Below are 25,870 nucleotides of genomic sequence, written 5' to 3'. Positions count from 1 at the left end.
GTCTGTATTCGACATGACAGGATAATAACCTCTTTGGCATGCAAGGACACACTTTGGTGACCAGGAAATAAGAACTGATTCAGCAGTTCCATCTTCAACACACTTCACTTCAAACTACTTTCACTGGCAGTTTGTCATCTCCCTGAGTTGTCATGAACATAATATGCATATGGGACACTAGGATTTTCCCAGTGGCCTGGATTTATAGCCTCTTTTATCTTTCAGGCCACAAAAAGCACACAGATACTAACCATCTTCATACCAATTCCTCAAATGCCTCTGCGGGAACATGCAAAGGATTCCAACCTATCTAAGGAGAACCAGTTCAATATGATTATTGGTGTGAAAAAAGCAGAAAGCTGTAATCTGTAGCAATCCAATTTTATGATACTACTACCTACACAGAGGTAGAACAATGCCACTGCAAGTGTACCAATCTTGGAATGTTTCAAGTGAACTGTGCTCCTTCCTACAAAACAATAATCTTTACTGATGGTCATATTGCCGCTTTATGACCAAGCTTTATTAAAAAGATATTATTCAAAAATATATCTAAATATTAACGCCACAGCACACCTGATAACTCTTGCTTTACAAATGAGAGCACAGCCAAGTAGACTTGACAGTCTGCTACAATTATTTGTCTTTGTAGACGATCTATCATGGAGAGAGTAGATTTTCGTCCATCAACCTGTGTGGAATATACAAACACAGAGCATAGAAAAACATTAACAAAGATAATACAGAACACTGGTCTAGACACGACAAATAAAAAATCCAAAATTAACTAGAGGTGGTAGTATTGCTACTAACTCGACTCAGCATTTGAAGTGCAAAACTATGCTAAAAGTGCTTTGACAGTTCATCAAGCAAGCTCCTACTTAATAAACAGGAAAACCTTACCTATATGCCATCGACTATTTTCCTTAAAATTCTACAAATGCTCAGAACAGAGTTAAATTTCATTTAATTATTACTAAATATATCAGACATGCAACTAAAAAATGTTAGATGGAAGAGCACAGAAAGAGGTATATGACAAGTGGCAAGGAAAATACAGGGCCTCAAGAGCAGAGAGTTAAGAATGTCTGGTTCAATCCTTTCTATAAAGAAAACTAAATATTGAAGAGAAATGGCTTCTTTTTCTGCTGTAGATCTGCTGTATCACACTAGGCAGGCCACTCGATGTTTCTATACTACTACTTTAACTAGTTCTCAATCTGCATGCTTTATTCTTCCTTCATTATTTAGAATGAGAAAATCTAAAAACGGAAGAAAAATTCCCTAGGAACATGCCTGGCACACAGCACCACACAGCCTCGATCTCTCAGCTTTTGAACATTACTAGAGCACGTATGAATTTAAGTTAGCCTCAATTAGACAGGCTACAAGCTCCATGAAATTATTTTAGTAGGTCACTGATTTGAGGTGCTAAGAAAATAATTACTAACATGAGCACAACCCGCTGCTTTAGAATATGAATTACCTGACTCTGAGAATTTTATGATACTTAGGAAAACCAAGAAAATATTTGACTTACTTTCTAAATTTATTATTAATTTCAACTGCTTTTCACGTATCAAAAATAATGTTTTCAAAATACAAAGAGGACAGAAAGGAAGTTTCCAGAAATATTTATTCAATATGCAATTCCACATTTTATAAATAATGTTCTTACATTCTTTTTAATTTTATTCTTGATCGTTTCTATAACTCCAGCTTCTTCACTTTCACAAAGTTTTTCTGTAGCCTTTAAGTCATCACATGCCAGCTGCATTTTCTCTTCTTCAAATGTCATCATGGCATTCTACCAAAAAACAAACAGATTTGAATGATTAAAAAAAATCACAAATATTTTTATTTCTACAAAAGCTACAGGAGAGTAAAAGTTTTCATAAAAACTTGACAATAAGACTTACTTTTTTTCATCGTATTCTGTATCAATACACACAGGGATCAGCACACATACTACACCAAAACATCAAACTAGAGATTTGAGAGTGCTTTACCATCAAATTGGAACATACTAAGTCTTATCTCCTCGTCTTAACAAAGCTTCATAGGCAGTCAAACTGAATGCACTGTCACATTACATTCGCAGAAGAAAAATTTATATAAATTAATTTTCAATTATTGTTATGTAAGGCATTATTTGCATCTGTGCAGATGCTGCTTTTTGTATAATTCAGCCATGTAAATAACAGGCCACTAAAGTCAGTAACAAGTAACAGCACTGATTTTTTCAAAATAATAACTACAATTCCTACATATGTAGGAAGAGGAAAAAAAATGCATCCAACTCCAACTACTGCTGAACCAATTTAGAAAGAATTTCAGGACAAGTAACTTCTTGATGCTTTATTAAACGAAAGCTCTGAATGACACAGGCACACAAAGTGCTGCTGCTATGTTTAGAACAGTAGCTAAGCAAGATATTTTCAAGACCCACTGATGCTGCACTGTGATGTTACACTGGTTCAGTGCATCAATTCAAATAAGCCAGCCTGAGAGATTCTCCCTCTTTTCTTTCTCCTCTCCATTGACTTAAAAGCAAGCATATGCCCCAGAAGTTTCCTAACCAATATATTTTTCCATATTGCATAGTCTACAGACCCTAGAGAGAATTCAAATTAATTTCATTTACAACTTAGCTATTTCTGGCATATTGTAATAAACTGTCTTTAAAAAGAGTATTACCATAGATAAATTCTGGTGCAATCTAAGATCAAGCAGCAAAGTCAGAATAAGGACAGTCTAAAAAACAAGATCCAAACATTTTCTAATACACCTGCTCAATTTTTATATAGGATATTATCATTTTTAATACATTAAAAAAAAAAAAAGAAGAAAAACATTTAACAGACCTAACTTTCTCATTACGACTCTTTCGTCCGTCAATATTCTCAGTTCTCATATATTCAGAACGGAAGCAATGTGAACGCATTGAATTAACAACTTTCACCCAGAAGTATGAAGAAATTTTTAAGAGCAACAACTATTAGGAAAATGGCATTTATGAGTATTATTTTATAATACCTCTACTGCTCATTTAAGAGAGGGTTTTATTATGGCTCTTTTAATGGAACATGTAAATATTTCATACATTTGAGAAGCTGAATCACAGAACCTTTACTTTCTATTTAAACCACATGAGTAAACAAGTTTTATATAACATGACTTGTTTTCTAGCTACATTTAATCTAAAACTTTGAAAAAATTAAGTCTCATAAAAAGAAACAAATTAGAGCATCCACTGTTATGAACACACATGTGCACATACAAATATCAACCACGAGAGAAGAGATGTATACTCTCTACTCCCATCTACTCACCAAAAAACTGACAAAACTGGCTCCAAAGCTCATTAGTGGGCTATGGTTTCTGTAAAGAAAACAAAATGTAGTTACTATATTTGCACATATTTCCTGTGTGCAAATCAATATTGCATTTCTTGATTTTAACTTATGCATCTGTAAATAAATCTTGGGGGCTTTGTATCAAGTTACAAACAAACGTTCTATCATTCTGCAAGATATAACAGAAATGGAAAGCCAAAAACTTCATCATTTTTACTAGGACTTGAATATATCTTTTAAAAATTTTTTATTCAAGCATTAAGCTGCAGATATTTTTTAAGAGAAACCACTGCCATCAAAACGCTTTCAGTGCGGGTAAAAAAAAATAATTAAGAGCTTCAGAAAATTAAAAATCCACTAATTGTACTCTTTATGATCCATCACTACAATTTTGACTTAGCAGACAAGTGTTAACCGATTCTATTAAGAGATTCCCACTTCTCCTTGTTCCTATGAATTTAAGTTAATCTACCCAGATTTCAGAAAAATGCATGTGCCGCATAACATAAGGTGTTGGAAATACAAAGTTCTTACAAGGTTTATGATTTTACAGCTGCTTTGTTCCAAGATCAGAATACATATCTTACTGCACTATGTGGAATAGTTTGAAGATGTTTCACCTATTCTGTTTACAGGGATATTCCGAGAGGGTGAAACCAATTGCTAGATCAAAAAAAGTAGGCAGCCAAAATCTTGGTAATGCATGGGACAGGTTTCAAGCTTCAGGACTATTGCAGTCACGCAGACCACGAGGCTCCAGTAATATCACACACAGAGCATTTAAAAAAATAATAATTAAAAAACCAATTTCAAGATCTCAGCAATACCACTGATCCACATTGTTCAGCAATCCATGTAAAAATATCACTACTGGAGTAAGGATAAAAATATATATAGCACTCCAGAAGAAAAAACTATATACAGACACTGACTTTCCGGACTTAAAAAGAAGTTAACATTTATGCTATAGGTACGTGTATTGCTACAGTACAGTACTTATGCTGTTTCCTACTTAATTCGGCAATCATCATAATAAAGTAGAGTTTTAAAATAGGACAAGAACTTGAAAAACATGGAGAAAATAGTATATTGTTTATTACAACACAAATTTCCAATAGTAAAACTGTATGATGGTACAAGATATATATATTTTTTTTTAAAAGGTAGTCATCAATATTCCCCTCTCTCCCTTTTCAATTTTTGATTTAGCATAAATATCTAAAAGCAAGGACATGAACCAGAAGAAAAAGAAAGAAAAGCAGGGAAGATATGCAAAGCAAGTTTGAACAGAAAAACCTTCACGTTTTATATACGTCTCTCAACTCTCGATACACACAGAAACATAAGATCAGCATAACTTATCACATTTTATCACTATTTTTTTAAAAGGAAAAATAGGTTAGGTATTTTCCCCTTTGTTGGCAGGCCAGCAAGAACAGCTGACAGTAAATGCCTCTGCTATTGGGTACCTGGACTGTTCTCTACCAACAGCTGCTTTACACAGAGCAGCAGAAATCAGCTACATGGGCTGTACTTGCTGCAGCTGGCACTTGCAGCATTAACTCTTGCTGCAGAGGGCACATGGCTCTCTCATAATCCACTTTTCAACCCCCAAGGCGCGCGGGACCCATTCGGCAGCCAGTCTTATCACCCTGCTCCACAGCACATAACCTCCACCATACGTTTCAAGGTCACACGTACTGCATTATCAACACCCAACGCATCAAAAACTGCAGAACAAATCAGCACAAGGAATTTTTACATTTATGCCCTTATGTACGAAGTTGCACTTGCATCATACTTTCAAGAAAGCTGAAAAATAAATCAAATGTTTCGTTTTTGAGGTTTCTTAGCTCTACCTACACAGAGAGAAAGCAGTTCTGGGGAGGCAAGGCAGGCAGGCATTTTTAGATAATCAGTCTTGCATACTGAAGTCCATTCAGAACACAGAATTGTCAGAGAAAGATTGTTTATCAGACTGAATTAAAAAAAGTCAACCACAACAGTCTTTGAATATAACCAGAAAAAAAGAAACGCATGACATAAGATATAGTCAATTAGGTTTGCATTTTTCAATAAGATTCTTGAAACACACTTCCTGAATATTAAGTTTCCATCCACACTGAAAATTTTACTTCACTACCAGGAATGGATCCAAAGAAATTATTTCAATGAAATAACTAAAATTTGACCATCTGAACCGCTGTAAAAAATTTACTTGTAAAACTGATTAAGTATTACACTCTTACTGAAACTTTGCACAAGACGACCAAGATTTTGAAGTGTTTTTTTCCCCTCTGAAACATGCATAAGCAAATCAAATAAGCTTAGTAACGTATGCATTTAGCTCTCAGTAGGATCCAGGCATTCCTTACAAATTGCCAGGAAAGATACGAGTTTTATCAGCAAAACATAAAGACGAATTAAATACTGTGGAATTTTAGAATAAATAGTAAAAGCATTGCATATGAAAACATTTTAAGTTCTAGACTATTTTAAATTTTCTATGAATTTATAAAAAAGATCCTCATGTTGCAGAAACAGCTACTGAAGATTTTTAAAAAAAAAAAAAAAAAAAAGGAAAAGAAATACATCAGCTTTTGAGGCAAACTGATTCCCTGTCTATGGTTAACAATATTTTCACATAGAGCAACTTGAATAATGGCCATGTTTGGGAGTGAAACCACTAAAACTGAATAAACAGGAACACAGATGAGAATCAAACAGCATATATATGCTCTTTCCGCAGTTCAATATATACACTAATTTGGGCATACTACTTGAACATTTTGTAAAATTTGGGTTTCTTTTCTCTTCAGGACTAAGAACCTGTTCTTAAGAGTGTACATGTATATGCATGAAGGTATTGACATTTAAATATACATTTTAAAAGCTTTTGTATTTCTTTTTGGTAAATTTTAATACTATGTTAAAAAATGAGGCAGCTAGTTCCAGTTGAGAGCCAATCGCTCTTGAAGATCACAAAGATATTGAAACGCTTACTACAAGCAATGAAAATCTGTAAGTATTTTAACATATATTTGTACAAGTAAAACTGAGAGGTTTTTTCCCCCAAATAAATATTCATCTTTCAAAACTGCTTCCCCACTTGTACTCTGACACTCACAGCTCACTGTTTACAATTCTTCCACCATGATTAAAGACGAGACAAAAACTCAAGAACCATATCATTCTACTCCAAGATGATCACTAGCTGTAATACACGAGTTAAAATGTTGCAGATTGGTCCTTTTTAAGTTCCAGTCACTCAGGCTATAAAAAGCATTGTCATTACAGCACATATGGGCTGTAGCACATAAGGACCCTGAAGCAAGAAAACATGATGCATAATATTATACTACGTCTGGGAGATACTTCTGGTGAGACCATGGGGTTTGGCAATCAAAACATGAAAACTTTACTGCAGGAGCTCCTCACACAGAGTTTGTGTCATCACTAAACAAAATAAGGAACACTTCTACCACATTCCTACATAGTCACTGGGTAGAGAGTATAGTTGCAGCTTTATGGAAGATCGTTTGTTACAGTAATTTCAGTGTTTAAAATCCATTTTAAACAACAACCGTGTTTAGCACTCAATCTTTGTGAAATACTACATTGACTGATAAATTCTTCAGCAGTTTAGGGTTATCTTTTCCTCGAGGCCTAGGAGAAAAGCTTGCAATGGTGCAGTACTACTGTCCCAGTAAATGCTAAGGCATGACTAATAATGACATTAAGTTTCTGAGAAGAGCACAATTCTATGAAAATAACCCGTGGCTCAAACTCCTTGTAAGTGACCTTCAGCATCAAACATCATTTTACAGCTTTTGACAGATTCCAAAAAGTTGTTAAGACACAAAAAAATGAGGCGGCACTTGAGAAAATACTAACAGGAAACCAATGGCCATATTGATGTTGACAGGAGTTATGAAACTGAATACAAATGAACACTGGGACGCTGCACTACCCATGTTGTCCTCACTACTAGTCTCAAGACTTTTAATTAGGTCAAAGATGAAGAAAAATTCAGTCTCCAGACATATTTTCTAAAATACCGTTTGCTCCTCACCTATCAAACTAGGACTCAGAAGATACCTTTATTATAAGAAACTGTGCTATTAACACCATTTCTACAAGATACCACAGTAAAAGGTTGTACATATCAATAAAAATAGTATGTATAACTAAACTTAAGAGCACTGAAGTAGACCTTTCTTCCAGGTACATAAGCTGGCGTTATATGAAACATTGCTTCTTCCAATGAACCCTGACTGATTAATCTAATTTCATAGCATGTCTTTAAGATGTTAATTCACTTTCAGAAGAAAGGTGTTCACCATGCCCCATTTTCACAGATGATGATAACATGCAGGAATTTTAAGCCTTGGTTTAATAATAGCACCCAATTTTACTATTAAAAAAAATAAAATAAATCACAACTGAAGCACATCAAAAGAAAAATCAATTACTCCTCAGTATTTTCTTTTTTCTACAGCCATTTCCACAATAGTATATCAGCTTCTAAAGCTACTACAGCCTAGCTCAGGTTTAAATTTAAGTAACATAATTAACCCACCAATATTTCCTCTCGCTTTTCTAGGCGCTGCTTCTTTAACTACAGTCCACTAAGAATTACAATCATCATACTGACAGTGATGCTCCAGTTGAAACAAAACAAATTATTTTCTTCCAAAGTGTGAAAGTAAAGCACAATGAAAAATTAAGAATTAATGTAAGTTCACAGGTAAATATAGAAGCAGCTACTGAATATTTTAAAACAGGCAGAAACATGAATAACCTATATATAAAGGTAAGGAATTTACTGCAACAACATACAAATCCTTTGGTCATTATTCCATCACAGATCATTCTAGAATATATTCTAAAAATTATTTGTGAGACTACAAACATAAGACAGATCTTTACACAAGTACACATCTCATCCAATAGGTAAGGCAATATAAGTGTCATGAAAGCATTACAGTATTAAGGCATATTGAAAACTGCAAATGTCTCATCTAGGTTTAGTTTACATTTCATAATCAGCCCAAGTTTGTTTTAATTGTTAAATGAGCTCTTAGCGTACACTTCTATTGTCACTAGAAATACACAACCAAAAAGAGAAATTCAAGAATATAAAAAGAATAATTCTGTGTCCCTGTCCCATACAGGTTTTGCCCAATATGTTTTGTCCTTCCGCAAATTAAGAGGGGATTGTTTTGTTCTAACTTCAGGCTGTTCAGTTTAGATGCACAAGAATATCAAAACATTGGGAATTACAATAAGTGTTTTAAGTTGCACCTTTACTTTGAAAAGTAGTTACAAAGCTGAGAGACAAGCTAGTTGTATCAACTGATTTGTACTAACTGACCAATTGCACACTCTTAATACACAAGAATTATGGACTTTTTCAAAATCTTTTTCCACTGTAGGTTCAACTAACCTGACCAAGATTACTTTCCAGGACAACTTAACTGATACTGTTTAACTTAACATTTCTGAGCTCCTGAAGTCTATCAAAACAAAAATATATTTATACATAGTGGATCAAAGAAAGAATGGGTGTACTAGCAAGCATGAGAAGTCTTCACAATATCTGTAACTTTCAGAGAGTTAATTTCTTCAGTGTTAAAATAATATCTGCTTACTGTCACACCTCTTCTGCCACCTCCACCAAATCTGACTTATGAGTTATAAACTCAGATTTTTGTTGAGCTTTCTGTCATTTTACCTTGGACTTCTAGCCACCAGATTTTGCTCTGTATGACAAATGGCTCTCTCAACCTCTTTCTACCCTTTTTACCCTTCTTTTGGCAACAACACCCATCTCTGTCATGAAGGCCACAAAACTATGTGTCATACTCAACGTGATCATCTCTATGTACCCAGATCTTGAAGATTTAAACTGCAGAACACTTAAGATTTTTCTAATCTACCCATGTAACTGGAAACTTATGCTGGTTTTATATGCATTGCTATTACTATAACTTGCTCTGCCTAGCCTTGAACAATGAAATCTTACCTCACTAAGGTACACATTTATTGCACTTTTAGAATATTGCTGCTAAAATCACTTCCCTTGTACATCACTCTCCTTTCTATACACCCATCTAGCAGTTGCTTGCCTGCCTAGTGCTGCAATAAACTAAAGCACACAGGGTCGCTACCGGGGCACTCATGACTTACTCTCACACTGCCAATCAAGATGCCATCATCCTTCTCCTAACTGACTTACGTCAGTTCCCACCCTGCTGTCCTTATCTTTACAGAAGCTACAGAAACATCTACTAAATCACTTAATTTTTGTTCTTAAGGTTCCTTTGCTGAGCTCCATAAACAAGAATTTCAACAGCACTCAGACTGCCCATAATCTATCTGTTGATCAATGTTGGCATAAAGTCACCTTGTCTCAACTTGTACGTAGGACAAAAGTATTTTGAGCCACAGAAACCATTTTAAATCGGTGATATTAGATTCAAACACCCACCCACAATGTAACTTCCAGTCCATTGCTGAAGTTTGTATGTCTGTTAATACATATATTGTAACATGTCATGACTTTAAAACTTTTAAGTTTTTAAAGTAACCATACTAAGCTTTTTTTTCCTCACTTTCCCATTTGTGCCAACTTTCCATTCTTCTCCATGTTCTGCTTTCCCCTATCAGGTTGTACAGCATGTTTTCCTGCACTGACCCCGTTCTTTAAATCACAGAATGGTTAGAGCTGGAAGGGACCTTAAAGATCACCTAGCTCCAAGCCCCCTGCCATGGGCAGGGACACCTCCCACTAGACCAAAGCTGTTGCTCAAAGCTCCATCCAACCTGGCCTTGAACACTTCCAGGGATGGGGCATCCACAACTTCTCTGGGCAACCAGGGTCTCACCACCCTCACAGTAAATAATTTTTTCCTAATATCTAATCTAAATCTACCCTCTTTTGGTTGGAAGCCATTACCCCTCAAGCCTATCACTCCACTCCCTGATAAAAAGTCCCCCCCCATCTTTCCTGTAGGCCCCCTTTAAGTACTGGAAGGCCACAATAAGGTCTCCCCTGAGCCTTCTCTTCTCCAGGCTGAACAACTCCAGCTCTCTCAGCCTGTCTTCATAGGAGAGGTGCTCTGGATTCGCTCCAACAGGTCCATATCCTTCTTTTGTTGGGGACCCCAGAGCTGGACACAGTACTCCAGGTGGGGTCTCACCAGAGCAAAGTAAGGGGACAGAATCACCTCCCTTGACCTGCTGGCCATGCTTCTTTTGATGCAGCCCAGGATATGGTTGGCTTTCTGGGCTGTGAGTACTGGGTCATGTTGAGCTGCTCATCAGCCAACGCCCACAAGTCCCTCTCCTCAAGGCTGCTCTCAATCCATTCTCCATCCAGCCTGTATTTGTGATTGGGATTTCCCCAACCCGGGTGCAGGAGCTTGCACTTGGCCTTGTTGAACCTCATGAGGTTGGCATGGGCCCACCTCTCAAGCCTGTCAAGGTCCCTCTGGATGGCATCTCTTCCCTCCAGCATGTTGACCATACCACATAACTTGCTGTCATCGGCAATCCCACTGTCCATGTCACCGACAAAGATGTTAAGCAGCGCCACACATTTTGTCTTAGAATCACATTTCCTCTACATCGTCTTCATTTTCTTCTTTGGAGATGACCTTATTATATACATTTTACTTATACATCTTGTATTATTTCTCTTTTCATTCAGATGCAAGTTGAAAACTTTATCGAGCATTCTCAGAAGTTAAGAGTCATTGACGCAAACAGTCAAATGTTTCCCTCATAGGAAATGGAAGATTGTTGGATTTTTTGTAAGATAATATCCCTGGTCTTATGGTTTATGTTGTGAGTCAACATTCAGCTAAAAAGCTCCTGATTTTATTTGACACCGTCTTCTCTCCTCTTAGCTGAAGGAAGTTTTAAAATAATTTTTGAATTGCAAATGCTCTTAAGAAGTGAAGAATCAGCAAAAAAACGGTCTTTTGACAGTTTCTTCTTTTCTTAAATGTTTAGGAATCCACAAAGCTAGAAGGAGAAAAAGAACATCCCAATTCCGGCTTTCTTGCTATTATCAAGGTGGTTCACTAAAACGACACTATGCCACAGGCTGACTGTGGGCTCCATCTCCAATGCCTACGTCCTTGGTTAACCTCCATGTCTCTTGCAGTTTTCACAGGTACTCAAAACTGATGAGAACTGGGATGGTGTCAGCACTGTTCAAGCTGAATAGAAAGATTGATACCTGGCAGTTTCAAATATGAGTTAGCACTGTGGGGATGTGACACAGCTACAAGCATTAAAGACAGTGGTGCTGTCTGTTGGAGATTTATGAAAATATTATATCCATTGGTATTGGATTCATGTTCAGACCACTGTCACCGCTAGCAGGTGGAGGACCTGGACTGCTTAAAAAAAAAAAAAAAACTCACAAAAAAGCATATGCAGATGTCAATGCTACTTGTAGATGGTATTTCAAACCCTGGTATCTACCCTAAAATATAATTTAAAACGAGTCACAAACTACACCTGACAAATCGTCAACTGCTTTACAGTGATAGTCAATGCAGTTCCAATGACACGTTGTATCTGACACACAACACACACATTAATTTGACTTCTCTGGGTCATAGATATATATGAGCTCTAAACACCAACAGACAAAATAATATTCTCCCATTCCCAGCACAGAAACAATGGTTTTATAGCCAATGACCTCAAAGTACCACTGCTCTTTCAAAGGGAAGACTTTACTGTTGCCATTATACACCTGAAACATAGCTGCCATTTCTACCTTGGTTTCCTGAAGAACTGCATTATGACCAGCTTTCAAATATAACTCATTAAGGGATCACCAGCCTGCTTTCTGGAAGATGCGGAAATGCAACAGCCAAGAAAGAAACAGACCCAGATTGCTTTGGAATGACAGCTGTCTTTAGGCTCACCAGGGCTGCCTACTGACCCATAAAGATAGCAGCATTAATTTATTTTTCACAAGGTCCTTCAGGTGGCGAACGAAGAAAAAATTAGAATAATAAAAAGTAGAAGCAAAACCAGTAGCTTCTAAGAAACAGGTCTAACTAGTTTAAATGATGTGGCTAATGCAACTGAAGTTTTACTGAACAATTGAGTTTCCAAATAGTCTTGTAGGTTCTTAAACAGTCTCCACAAGAAAAACATTTCCATTCCTCCCTTCACTTCTAGGATTCATGCTAAGCTTCTGAAACAGAGCTAAACTACCTGCATAGGCAGAAGCCTAGAATTAATACTTTCTATAAGAAACATCACTTGAAATACAGACAACTCATACTTGCATCATGTTCAAAAAGCTGCATTTCATCAGATGTCTTTGAGCTCTAATACCGCAAATTACAAACATCCATATTAAATTATGGAGAGCTCCCAAAAGCTGCTCACTTGGCTTACCATTTAGGATGAGTTCTATTTCATAATTTCAAGCATGCACCAACAAAAATATTTAAAGCTGTATGCAAAAAAACATATAATAGCATTACTTAAGTCCTTGTAGGAAGAACACATCCAACACAAGTATAGAACAAAAAACTGTTGGGAGAAAAAAGTGGACCTCACTGTATGTTTCTCCAAAATCCAAATTTATAGGAAGTTGAGCATACTTTGTTGTATCTTCTCTCCTATGTCTAATGCAAAGTTTCAACACAGAGCTGATCTGCAATTCAATAACGGTCTATTAGTTCACAGCAAGAGGAACCATGCTACAAATTTTGGGATGAGGTAGATGAGGCTGGAGATTTTAACAGTCATTTGAAAACTAAGACACTGATTATCAATTTATGAATCATAAAACCACTAAATCTAATGAAGGAATTCCTATTTATTCCTTGCAGGTAATGTTTAAAGGCCAAGATCAAACAATACACTGAACTTAAAGGCACTTCTTGATAAAAATCAAACACAGAGAAACGCCCGCACCTCGAAAAAAAGATAAGTTTCTGCATTTAAGAAATCCTTAGTGATAAACCTTCTAGATAATCAAGAGACCAATTTGAAGAAGATATCATTATTCACCCTTTTCAAGGGAGGATTAAACTGCATTTTGAAAATAGGAATCTTAACAATTTTACTCCCTAACACTACTATACAAGAAGCATCCCACATTTAGAATTCCTAGACTACTTCCAGATTTGCACTACTGAGAGAAAGCCAATGGCACAACACAACAAAAAGTGGAGAGGAAACCTCATCAAGTGTTCCTTAACTGGCGCCATAAAAAAAAAAATACACAACACAAAATCAAACAACCAAAACCAACAAGTTCCTTAGATACCTTGAACAATTGACAACTCCAACAAACTCAAGAAATAAGTAACTCATAGGGTGCAAATTCTTATGAACGTGAGCTGCACGTAATGCATGTGAGGAATGCAAACTGGGACCTTACTTGCCACCTGCCATACTCCAGTTAGTTCTGCACAACACTATTGTGTATGTAACAGAGCAGTATGTGCTAAGGACAGAACGACATGTTTAATATTAGACTGTGGCAAGTACATAGTGAAGTTATTATTCCATTATTACTAAGGGGAGTTTTTCTCATTTGTCTCACTCCCCCCACTCTACTTCTGAACATCCTTTCTGTAAATAAGATTTAAGTACATAAGTACACCATCGCTACAAAGCACTATTTTAAGTCAATCAAAGTCTATTTTTCATCATACAGGCAACAGCAGTATAGTGCATATTAATTATTTAGAACGTATGTGCAATTACAGCAGCTCGAGCTTGTGTGGAACGCATTACTCCTCAGACAAAAAGCAAGGACAGGTATGGGCAACCTATTCTTTAAGACTGACTTACACAGTTGTGTTAATGCCATTCCTACCGGATGACTACTTAACGCACAAACCCAGACATGATGTATGCAGGGATTATGAACATAATCTTGCAGCCTGAAGATAATCACAGCAGCAACGTTCAAAGCCCTTCCGTCGCCATCCCCTTTGTAGGCTGAAACCAGCATCAAGACCACATCCGACCACCGGAGCAAACCTACCCCCCCACCCATCCACCACCCCCCCGCCAGGAAACGCCTTGGGGCACACGCGTGTCTTTACTCACCCACGTTCGCGACACGCAGCCCACGGTACGAGGGACCCGCCGACCCCCACCCCCCCGGCCCTTCCCCACGCCTTCCCCAGGGCCCAGCCCCGCGGAGACCCCGCAGGATCCACACCCAGGGCCAGGAGGGCGAATCACGCGTTCCCCCTCCCCGCCAGAGCGCAGGCTGAGGCGGCAAGCGGGGGCGCCTATCCTCCCGGCCCCGAGCAGCCGCGCAGGGCCGGGCTACCCACCCTAAGCCCCGCCATGCCCAGGGCGCCGGGCCCTGCGCCGCCGCCACCCCGGCGGGAGCCGCCCGAGGGGAGAGCGGTGCCGGCGCGGCCGCGCAGGTATGTGACAGGGGCAGGTGCGCGGAGGCCGGGCCAGGCTAGGGTAAGGCGGTCGGCGGCGGAGGGGCGGCCGGGGAGCGGAGTGGGGAGTGGGTGGGCTACCTGTATTTCTTGAAGAGCTGGTCGGACTCGCGGAAGCCGTTGTTCAGCAGCATGTTGATGCCGGCCAGCGCCAGCTCCGCGTCTTCGATGGGCAGCGGCGCTTCCCCGTCCTCCCGCCGCGGTGGCGGCTGCTCAGAGCCGGCCATGACGCTGAGGAGGGCAGCAAGACCCCGCCGGCTCGCCCCTACCCACCTATCTATCGATCTGTCTATCTAATCTACCCGCCCGCCGCCCCTTACCCGGTGCTGCCTCGGCGTGCCCGCAGTGAGGAGCCGCGGGCGCCCGGTGACCCGCCCGCCGGGCCGTATTCCCCCCGCTTGCCCGCCCGCCCAGCGCTGCGGCGACGCGGCAGCCGCCTCCCGCCCGCAAACCCTCCAAAAGCGGCGGCGCCCGCCTCGCTCCTCAGGGCGCAGGCGCTGAGGGGGCCGCGCATGCGCCGGGGGGGCGGGCGGCGAGGCGGTTAACGGCCGCGTGTATCGGGGCGGCTTTTGTGGCCGTGGGGTGTGGGGGTGGCGCTGGGTTTCCTTCCCCGACGAGGAGGCGGCCGCCCTGAGCCGCCCTTGAGCGACCTCTGCTCGGGGATGCCATCCCCCTGGCACCGGGGAAGGGCCCGGCGGGCCCCCGCGGGAGGGAGGCGGGTGCCGATGGCCGGGTTAGGAGGGAATCGGTGTGCGGAGCTTGCTTCATTTTTTTTCCCCGGTTCAGGTCTTTTTTTCCCTCCTTCAGGTTTTTTTTTCCCCCTCGGTGTGGCGTCTCTGCCCCCGCACGGCCACGGGTGGGCGGCCTCGGCTTTCCACAGCCTTGAGGCTTCTCGCAAAGCCCACTCGGGGATTTTCACGGGTGGGATGTGGGACCTGGGGCGGCAGGTGTGAAGTAATGAAGTCCTCCTTTGATAACGCGGCTTTCCTTTTTCGGAGAAGTGTTGGGTTTTTGTGGGTTTGGGTTTTGTTTTTTTTTTTGGTGGTGGTGTTTTGTTGTTTGTTTGTTTTGGGTTTTTTTTGAAGTGTTTTTGTCAGTGGCCAAGGTCACTAGCACAGAGGTTTAAGTTCCTCGTTTGTACAGTGGTGACTTTGTGACCTCCCCCGTGCAAGTCTGGGGAGCTAGGGTTTAAAGGAATTTATTCCTTAACTCAATACCTGCCTCTGTGAGCAGCAATGTGAACTTGCCCATGAAGCTGACAGCAAAAATTGGTGTTTTGCAAGTTTGGCTCGAATACAGGTTAGTCTGGCAGGTGTTGCCGAGCACAGGATGGGTGAGGAAGTACACTTACATAAATGTATCTATTCCAACCCAAAATGGCCAGGTACCTGGATACCAAAAATACACTCACATTGTTTTCAATCCCCTTTGCAGGAAGTGGTTTTCTTTGCTGCACTTAAATTTAGGTGAAGACAAAGGCTGTTACCTACAGCCTGGTCTTGCTTCCTGCCAGCTCGGATGGTGCTACAGCTGCTCTTGTGAAAATTTAAGGATCAAACTTCCCCCCACTCTGCTCCAGTATACAAAAGAATGGGACCACGCTCTACTTTTATTAGCAACACCTCTTCCCTGTCAAGAAAAACATCCGTCTTCCTGTGAATCAAGTAGCAATATTTCTGTACGTGTCTTGTGGGAATCTCTACCACCGCCTCGGGAAATAGCGTGTACCAAAACCTTCTCGAGACAACGCTTTTTGAAAAGCAAGGATTATCTAATGCCGGGAGGCTTCTGAAATCTGTCAGGTGTGAGTTGGGCCCTTTGGCTGATTCCCAGTCCCTCTCTTAGTGAGCAGAGCTGGGTACTCAGAGGGGTGTTTAAAGAGAACATGCCTTCTGTTACAACGCACGTCTCCAAAACAGCATGCTCTACGCAGCCTAGAAATCCTCGAGGGCTTGTAGGAAGTCAGCACAGCATGAATCGGGAATGACGTGTTTTCCCATGTATTTGCAGGTTATTTGTGAAATTTGGACTCCAGAAATTCAAGCAGTCTTGCTAAAAGGGAGCTGTAGGTTGCAGTTTCACTGCCTTTATTCTCGCAAAGATAGACACTGCATTCCAGATTTAAAAAAAAAAAAATTACTTTTTTAAGGTTATTTCCCATGTAGGATTCTGTAGGTAGGGATTCATGGTGGAGTGGTTTATAATGTCCTTTCCCTTAGTCATATGTAATCAATTGGATCAAGAAGCCCTGAGTCTTCTTATGGATTCCCTGAGAACTCATCATAGAGGAGGCTAACTCCTACCTCCAAGTACCATTTCCAAGGAGCAGCAAAGACACAAGTCCTTTGTGAAACACCTACGCCATTTCTCCAAAGCTAGACTCTTCTTTCCTGGCCTCTGGGTTTGAATAATAGCAGAGCAGGGCTATGTGATCTCTGCAGGTTTTTGGTCCCATGTGCATGGAGGTAGAATTCTTTTGAGATCTTTTTAGCACCCGGTTGCTCCAGACCTTGCGTAGGACAGGAACTGATAATCTGTTTTCTGTAACAAATGCTTTTATAACTATCTGGTAGATGGCTATTAATTTTGAAACTCAAGACGTGAATAGCTAAATCAACTCTCCAGAAACAGGGCTATAAACCTATGGAAAAAAATGTCAGAATTAAACTGCATTTCAGCTGCTCGAGAAGTAATGCATTTGAACACCAGTAATGAAGCCGCATGACATCTGCAGTTTGACTTCAACAGCTGAGCAGCAGCAGTTTTACAGCGCCCGTGCTGTTGTCAACTGTGCTGGAACCGCATTTTTCTGCAGAACTGGATTTGAAAATTCTCCCTGGCTGCTGTGTAGCGGCAGATGAGGTCTTGTGGTGGGTTGCAGTTAGTTTGATTCACACGGAGGATACGGTACTGCTGATTCAGCTTGCTAAAAACGGCCAGGGGAGTGAGGAAACTATGGCAAACAGAGCTACATGGATGACTTGTACTTGCTAATCAAAGCTTGTATTTACTTCCCAGTCTGCCAACACTCTAAACGCCTTTCTTGTTTGTTTGTTGGGTTTTTTTGGTTTTTTTTGGTTTTTAATTCTTGGTAGCTTACTAACATGATAGGCAGTCATCAGACAGTAATTTCAGCAGAGGGGCCAGTCAGTGGCCAGCTTTCCACTTGCCCCCACAGCTGGCTGCAGTGCAGTATTGAATAACCCGTGCTACTATGGCCTCCGTTGCCTCTCTCTTATGACAAGAGATTGAGGCAGCTAGTTTGCAATTACTTAAGGACAATAAAGTTACTGATAGCGCGCAAGAATTGTATTTTTAATAAATTAACTGGCCTAAAATTTCCAAGACCTTTACTCTGGATTCCCAGAAGTTGTTAGCTAGATAAAAGGCAAAGTGGCTACAATATCCACATCCTGTAAGAGATACAGATTTGTGGTGGCTTTACAGCCCCTTTGCAGGACACTGGTGGTGTACTACAGGATGGCCTGTACCTTTGAATATTCAATTGCTCTGCCCTTTGACCAGGAGAAGTCCTGCAAGTCATCATCTTCACATACTGGTCCCTGAGTCAAATACTGTTTTTCATTGTTTTTCATTTGTTAGTCTAATTGGAATTTAGCCCTACTATGAACTCCATGAGCTGGAGAGGATGGCAAAAGTTAAAGTAGCAGGGAATAAAAAATTACAGAAAAGTATATTGATTTATCTAAAGCATCAGAGAGAAAAGAGTTGAAAACAAGAACAGACGTCTAGTCATATTTTCTTTAATATCATTTTCATACTCTGTAGATTAGGTCCTACTTGTCCCAGGGCCCTTCTCCACTGTGTCTGGATGAGGCAATCTAACCCCTTGCTTCTGTCTCAGAGTGCCCTAAATCTGATTTTGTTGGGTTTCTTTTTACCTATCTTGTTCCAAAACTCAACCTCTGTCCTGGAACACCTCGATATGCCTGGTACAATTTACAGTTTTTAAGATGGAGATGAAATTTCAGCAGTAGATTTAGAATATTTGATCATCAGCAATTAAGTTAAAATCACTGCTCGTTTAAGTAGAAAGAAGTAAAATCCTTCAGCATGGAATTAACTTTTTTCCTCTCTCTTGCAGAAAATGTGACTCTGTGTGTGTCTAAAGTGTTGAAAATACTAGTTAAAATCATAAAGACATCTCCCACTCTTTTTCAATCTCAGACGCAAACCTGCAGAATCCTCCTGTAGTTTTGAATTCCTTTTGAGGATTTGCTATTCTAGTTAAATGCCAGGTGTGGTCCCACTGTTGGTTATGAAGAGGTGTTACAATCCAGGGTACTGCCATCTTTTCCACACCAGCTGTCAGAGGGGTCTTAATGGGTGCCAGTCACTGCCAGTAACAGCTAGTGAATACAGAAATGTGAGTATCTTCCCTTTTTGAATATATTGTATTTGTTAAGAAAAAAAATTATTAAGTTCACAAGTACATTTCTAAGGAAATGCACTTTTTAAGTAGCTAAAGGCCCTTGTTCTTGGGCTTTGTGCCTCACACTGTGCCCCTGAGTTTTGCAGCAACGAAGGTGCCTGCCTATTGTGTCTTATCACTTAAATATTTATGAGTGGTGAGCTTTACATCTGTTATCATCGTGCATTTTCCATCCAGCACAGCAACTAAGCAATACTACAAAGCCAAGCTAATTTTCAGAGCTGGCTCTCCACATTTTCCTATTAATCTACGTTGTCATTTTAAGGGCTAAACCCTGCCTAAGGACACACATGAAACGACTACTGAAATTACTTGTTTGTTCTGTCAATAGACAAGGAGAAGGCATACATATCCTGGTAAAACAAAACAGGCTCAATGAGCCTCTTCATCAAAAGTATTCCAAGGATACTGACATTGAGTCTTTTGACCCTTTCCTCTGATTAAAGAGCATTACAGTAATAAAAATTAGAAGAATAGCCTCGGTTTGTTGCAGTGGACTTTACTCCAGAATTAACTACTCCTTCCTCTCGCAAGCTTTCTGTTTTCCCTGCCTGTTTTTCGCAGGAAGCCTTTCATGTATGGAGAGATACCAGATGGAAAGCGATTGATCTCTCAGTCTCTCTCAGTCAGGGCAGGTAAATTTATTGGAAAGGCAAAAAGGAAAGTGAAAGATGAGACAGGGCAGGTAAGAGCAATTTAATATGTTTTTTCATATTATGATTATATTTTATAATGTTTATTTTTACCCACACTTACTGTTGCTCTGGACCCAATACATAGTCGTATAATGGGATAAATTCATGTGCACACAGAGTTATTTTTGCTGAAGCATATGAAGGTGTATAATTTTTGCTATATAAAGAATGCTAAATGACAGAGCTTTTTAGTGTTGGGGGTTTTTTTTCACAGAATGTGCTAATGGCCAAACATATGCACACATTTCCAGAGAAAACAAAGGAATACACAAGTATTAAATACTAACAGCTGCTCTGTTCAGGCGGCAGCCACATGCTAGCCTGTTTTATGAAAATTAATTGGAAAAACTTCCACAGAAAATAATTATCCTACTTGAATTTTTAAGAGCCAATTTAAAATGTTTTACTTTCAGAGGAATGACTTCCTACAGAGTTAAGATCTACATTTGGTTGTAAAAATACCTGCTCTGTATTGCTAGAGAGGGTGAAATGTAGAACCCAAAGTGACTGTCAGAAATCCACTAGTTCTAGCCCAGTCCATTCTGGGGAGTCAGAACAAATTCATCTTTGTCTAAATGTCCTGAAAATCTTTTTAGTATGGAGAGTCTGCAAATTAATTTTCCCTCTTCTTGCTCCAGTCACCAATGAAAACAATTGATTGCACCTTTATTATAGAAGCAGGGGGGTAATAGCAAATTCAAATAGGTAAGCTTAATGGTTTTGTGTATGGAGAGTGAGGTAGTCTGCCTTGCCTCACCTGGAAAATACAAACATTTGTTCCACGCCATACCCTTGTTTCTACATTATGGGATCTTGATTGGTGCCCTATTAGTTTTCACTTTTTAGAACGAATAAGAACCTATTCACTTTGACCTTTCACAAGCAGACCATAAATTTTAAGACTCTAATCATTTTTGCTGATCTGCTTTGGAGGGTCCATCCAGTTTTCCTGCAGTTTTCAATTGTGCATGAAGCCATGTCACAGACCAGATGCATTTGTGGAGGATTTTCCTCTATGTAGTCCTCTATATACATGTACATATATATAACTGTATGCATAGCATTCACCAACAAATTATTTACCCGGTTGCTGGGGATACGCATTTGTACTTTAAAGCTTATGATGAAAACTGAGTAGTCAGCAAGGCCATAGATAACCTGTGGCAAATATATCAGCCTTAATAAACACCCTTTGTGTTAGTGCTCCACCCCAATCCTTGTAATTTAAAGTAACCAAAAATCCTTGCAGGACGTATTTTGAAATGTTTGGAATGTAACAAACATAGTATCTGGCTAAGGCTTATTTTCCTTTTACTAATTTAGCAGTAAATATTTTCTCACAGGTGTCAAGCAGCTTGATGCATAATGCGATTTGAAATGAGATTATTTAAAGATTACTTGTCAGCAACATTTGTACTTTTCTACTTTCATTTGGGACTTTTGGCATTATATATGTTTTATATTTAGCATCTTAACGTTTCTCACTAGCTTATTCCTCAGTCCACTGCAAAAATAGAATGGCCTCTCTTGGGCTACAGAGGTTTTATTTTGGCCATGTTAGACGTCATGTTTGTTTTTCAGTTTTGAAATCTGCACCTCTTGTCCCCTTATTTTTCCTAGCCTGATAGTAGGGAATATTTTGTTAAAAATTCTAGGGACAAGAAAGTCAATAGACCCCATTGACAGCAGGTGTTTTATGACACAAGCCACAAGTTTATGTAGACAGATTGTCTGGGTAGTCATCTAGAGGAGACTGGGCAAGGCTGTGTGACCCAGCTTTACATTCTTCTCTTTGAAAGATATTCACAACTGCAAAGACCAGTGGTTGAGGTAAACAGAAAGGAAGGCATGAAAGAAAGACTTGTTGGGCTTATGGTTGGGCCACCTAGAGCTCAGCTTGAGAGGCAGAGGGAGGTTATGAAGCAGCCGTGGCAGAACTCTGGATTTCCCTTTCCTGATATTAGCAAAACTGCAAAGAGCGGATTCTTGTGCAGATATCCCTTTTGTCCTGTTTTCACATTTTCTTGTTGGTGTAGGCCTGTAGACGGGAGTACCACTTCAAGGTCTAAGAAAGCATTACCACCTGATAGCTGTATGTCACTCATAGATGAGCAAATGTTGTCTCACCTGTGTCTTTCAACAAGCCACTTAAATTGTCCATGCATTGGTTCTCTTACCTATCGATGGGGTTGCAACGCACGATAACTCTGTGCATTAACATTGGTGGCTATGCTACATCAAGGCATGCAGTAGTCTACGACTGCCTCAAACTAAAGCATCTTGACTTTGTGTAACTGGAATAGACACCACAGAATATGTTCATTTGAGCAGCTCTGTCAACAGTGTATATGCCTACAAAGATGGTGAGCTGCTTCCCTTGCATACACACCGTGTTAGCTACTGATATCCTTGTCCCTGATTATTTCAGTTCCTTATGTTTTGGGAGTTTAAGCATGTCTTCAGGAACATAGTGCTCTGTTCTTTACTAAACTCTTCTCTGAGGCTTGCACACACAGACGTGGCAACTGGCTTTTAAAAGAAGCAGTGTGATCTGCAGCACATATCATAAGACAGAAAAAAGCCTAAAAACCATATTGAGAGACAGATGCTACCCCAGATATCAAAGTTTTTATTTCTGGATACTAGCTTTTCATCTGTGAAACTTGTGCTTTGGTCTGAACGCTTTTGCTGCTCACTCAAGAAAATAATTGTACCGTTTAATTTAGACAACCATTTAATTTGTGAGAAAAGTCATTGTGTCTGTTTGTATAAAACTAAAGTGAAGGGATCATCTTCTATTAAGGGTGTATTGAGACAGGATGTATATTTGTATACACTCAGGTTACAGCATTATTTAGAGGTAACAGCTAAATAGAACCACATGTTTAAGTAATCTTCATTCTATTCTTTGCCTTAGTTTGTTCAACAGTCATAAACATTAGTTTATGTGAATGGACTGTCAGTTCATATGAATGGAAGATTCTTTGCATTTTGTTGTGTAAAACTATAAAGCGGACATGAAAAATATACGTTTGCCATTTGGTGAGATTATTTTCTGTATCTGGCAATTTAAAAGAGAATTTAAGAGACTGGAAGCTGGTGCTTAACCAACCAGATTTTGAGCTGACAGTTACATAATGAAATTAAGGAAAACCAGGAATGTATGTGCTATCTCCTGGTACTTCATGAAATAAGCAGCATGTAGTTGACTGAGGTTCCTGTTCTCTAAACTATTAAATGATTTCTCTTTTTGCTTATCATTAAGTTTTCCCATTCTTCCACTCATTTATGGAAACGTAGGCCATTTATTTGGAATAAATGGCATGCTCTGTCCAAAGTCGTTTATAAACTGTTCCTATTTGGGCACTTGTTAATCGAGGTACGTGAATTGGGGAACACTCTTGAGAATTAAAGATTCCTCCAAGCAGTTATTACCAGAATCAGTTCCCACTATGGGAAGTGGCAGCGTTTGCTGTGCAAGTGAAATGCTGCATTGCAGATAGAGGAAGATGGCAAAGTAAAGAATCTGTGTGCATGTAATGGTAGCTACAGAGGTGACTTACAAATCTTACCATGCAACAAGATTTTTATTAAAGTAACAGCAGAATAACAAATCTAATAACCCTCCTCTTTTTTTAAAGTGTATTTGTATTCTGAAAGTACTCCTGCCCTTAAACAGCGCAGTGCCTTTTAAAACCACATATTGGGTGACTTATTCTGTACTGACTCACTATTTATTGTTCTACCAACAGCGTTTTGTGAGGCTGAGAGCTATGTACCAGGCAAGCGTCTTAAATTGAGTTGCGTAATTTTAGCCATTATGAGTTACGCACAGCAATAACCAGAATAATACAGTGAGAAAAGCTATGCTTTTACTGCGGGCCATTTTTTCAGAGTTCCTCTTCCAGACGTAGCACAAGGAGCACAAGGAGAAACTATCTTTTATTTTCTCAATGCACTTTCCCATTTTTCATCGCATTAGCATTTTTCTCAAATGCTGTTTTCTATGGCAATTCATCCAGCAAGCATTCCCCTCTTTTTCCTTCCATTCCTTTCATTTCAATAGCTCTTGCACTTACCTATTTTTAGGGGGTTTATAAGTACACAAGCACATGTAAATACACATTCTATTTCACATCTCTTTATTTTATTTGCCTTTCACTTGGGGTTCAGCCTATGTTTTCTTCTTTGTTTCTCAACCTTCAAATCATACAAAGCATCCACAAAATAGTTCATAGATGTTAGTTTCCTTGGTGTAAGGCAGAAACTAAGAAGAAATATGTGAGCCCACCAATGTGTCTGGCTCATCACAAAAGCAATGAGTTCAACAGAGATTTCTTCTGGTGGTGGCACCAAGACACTGAAAAACAAGAAGGTGAAGCAATGCCAGCGAATCCAGCGTCACGGATCCAAGCAGAGTCTTATTATCATGATGAGTCACAGCATCGTAACATGGAGATGCCAGGAGCTAACCACGCTGTGTTTGGGTAGCTCAATACTGAAAAGGATGAGTGGCAAAAGCATTTATAATGGCAATTTTTCCCTGTAATTGGCGGCAGGAGATAATTCCCTGTGGCTTGTTCCTTTCTTCGCTGAGTCCTGCTGACAACACTGCACGATGGTATTTCTATAGCTAGGTTGTAAGGCGGTCTAATTATTCCAGAGGACTAAAGTGTAATCAAGCGCTGCATCCATCTTCAGGGAATTAGGTTTCTTGCTTGGAGCCTGAAGCTAAGTTGGCTGCTGCCATATCCTCTTATGGCATATGTTTAAGATGATGTATGGGTGTGTTTTTGTTTGGGGATAACTAACCCCCCTCCATTGATTATAGAAGGAGACCCTAGAGTAGACACCCAGTTTTTATACAACTGAAGCTGTGAGATGAGTAACCACACAGCTCCACAAATGCTGTGGGTTTTACTAAAGTCAGGTAGGTGTTATCTAGCAAGTACCAGTGCTACTGGCTGGTTCCATGTGCACACAAGCCTGTATAGCCATCCTGTTTGCTTAAAATCAAGTAGGTCCACATATTTTTTAACTTTCTGTGGGTCCCAAATGAAAAATAACGAGTTCACCTTCCCTAATAGTAAAAGCTTTAACATTTTTGTCAGGATTTGGTGCTGGAATGTGCTCCCATAAGCACAGCTATGCCTGAAATGCAGGTGCATGTGACGGTGTTACAGTGCTTGTTGGTGCCAGCCAGGGTTGTTTTGTGCATTGCTGCTACAGGACATTCACAAAAAACCTGCATTAGTATTCCCCACTGAAACACAGGAGACTTCATTTTACCTGTATGGAAAGCCAGCTTGTGTTTTCAAGCAGGTCTCTGGGCCTCAGTAAGTTTCTGAAAGCTGCAGTCATATTTGCAAGCAGCTACTTGATGCAAAGGCTTTCTGCAATTTGTTTGAATTTGTTATTGCTGGGAATGCCTACATACTATTAACACATACAAGTAAATCCAATGAAAATTTTGCACATTATACCCAAGAACCCTATTTCAAACACGCACAGGAATTCTCCAGCAGAGATCATTATGTAGATATGAAACTTTTACCTCAACAGAAGCCTCGATCAGGCGGCTCGGTTACAATGAGCAAATGCAAAGGGCCACATGCAGTAATCACTGCTGTGCAGATTGTGAAGCCGTTCCATTGAGTCTAATCCCTGCTCGAGGCATGGTGGGCCCTTTGATCACACTCCAGCCCTTTCTTCTCCAACTTGCACCTGCCCTTGCTGAAGCCCGCCCTATTACTGCACTCCGTTTCAGCACACAGATAAATTAAAAGATGCGATGCTAGAGGCTGAAATTTAGGAATAGGCAACGCAGTCTTTGGTTTTCACCAAACTAGAAATTTGTTGTGCTTTGTAAATAACTCTAAACTGTGTCTCTTGGTTGCAGCCCTGAGCAACTTCGGTTTT

The 25,870-nt window shown here is 39.8% G+C and overlaps 1 protein-coding gene across 1 annotated transcript in view; it reads right to left on the bottom strand.

The window, feature by feature from the left end:
• The window catches only part of TTC39C (tetratricopeptide repeat domain 39C), a 39,840-nt gene extending 24,605 nt beyond the window's left edge, over positions 1–15,235 (bottom strand). Inside the window, exons 1-4 of the mRNA XM_063326726.1 lie at positions 14,885–15,235; positions 3,333–3,381; positions 1,679–1,807; positions 577–691 (exon numbers count right to left, since the gene is read on the bottom strand). Coding sequence (XP_063182796.1) covers positions 577–691; positions 1,679–1,807; positions 3,333–3,381; positions 14,885–15,030 — 439 coding nt within the window. The 5' untranslated portion in view covers positions 15,031–15,235. The remainder of the gene's footprint in view (positions 1–576; positions 692–1,678; positions 1,808–3,332; positions 3,382–14,884) is intronic.
• Positions 15,236–25,870: the final 10,635 nt, after the last annotated feature.

The sequence above is a fragment of the Chroicocephalus ridibundus genome, chromosome 2 (genome assembly GCF_963924245.1).
Source record: "Chroicocephalus ridibundus chromosome 2, bChrRid1.1, whole genome shotgun sequence".
NCBI lineage: Eukaryota > Metazoa > Chordata > Aves > Charadriiformes > Laridae > Chroicocephalus > Chroicocephalus ridibundus.
Note: the sequence above shows the minus strand (reverse complement) of the source record. Positions and strands in the feature narration are given on the sequence as shown.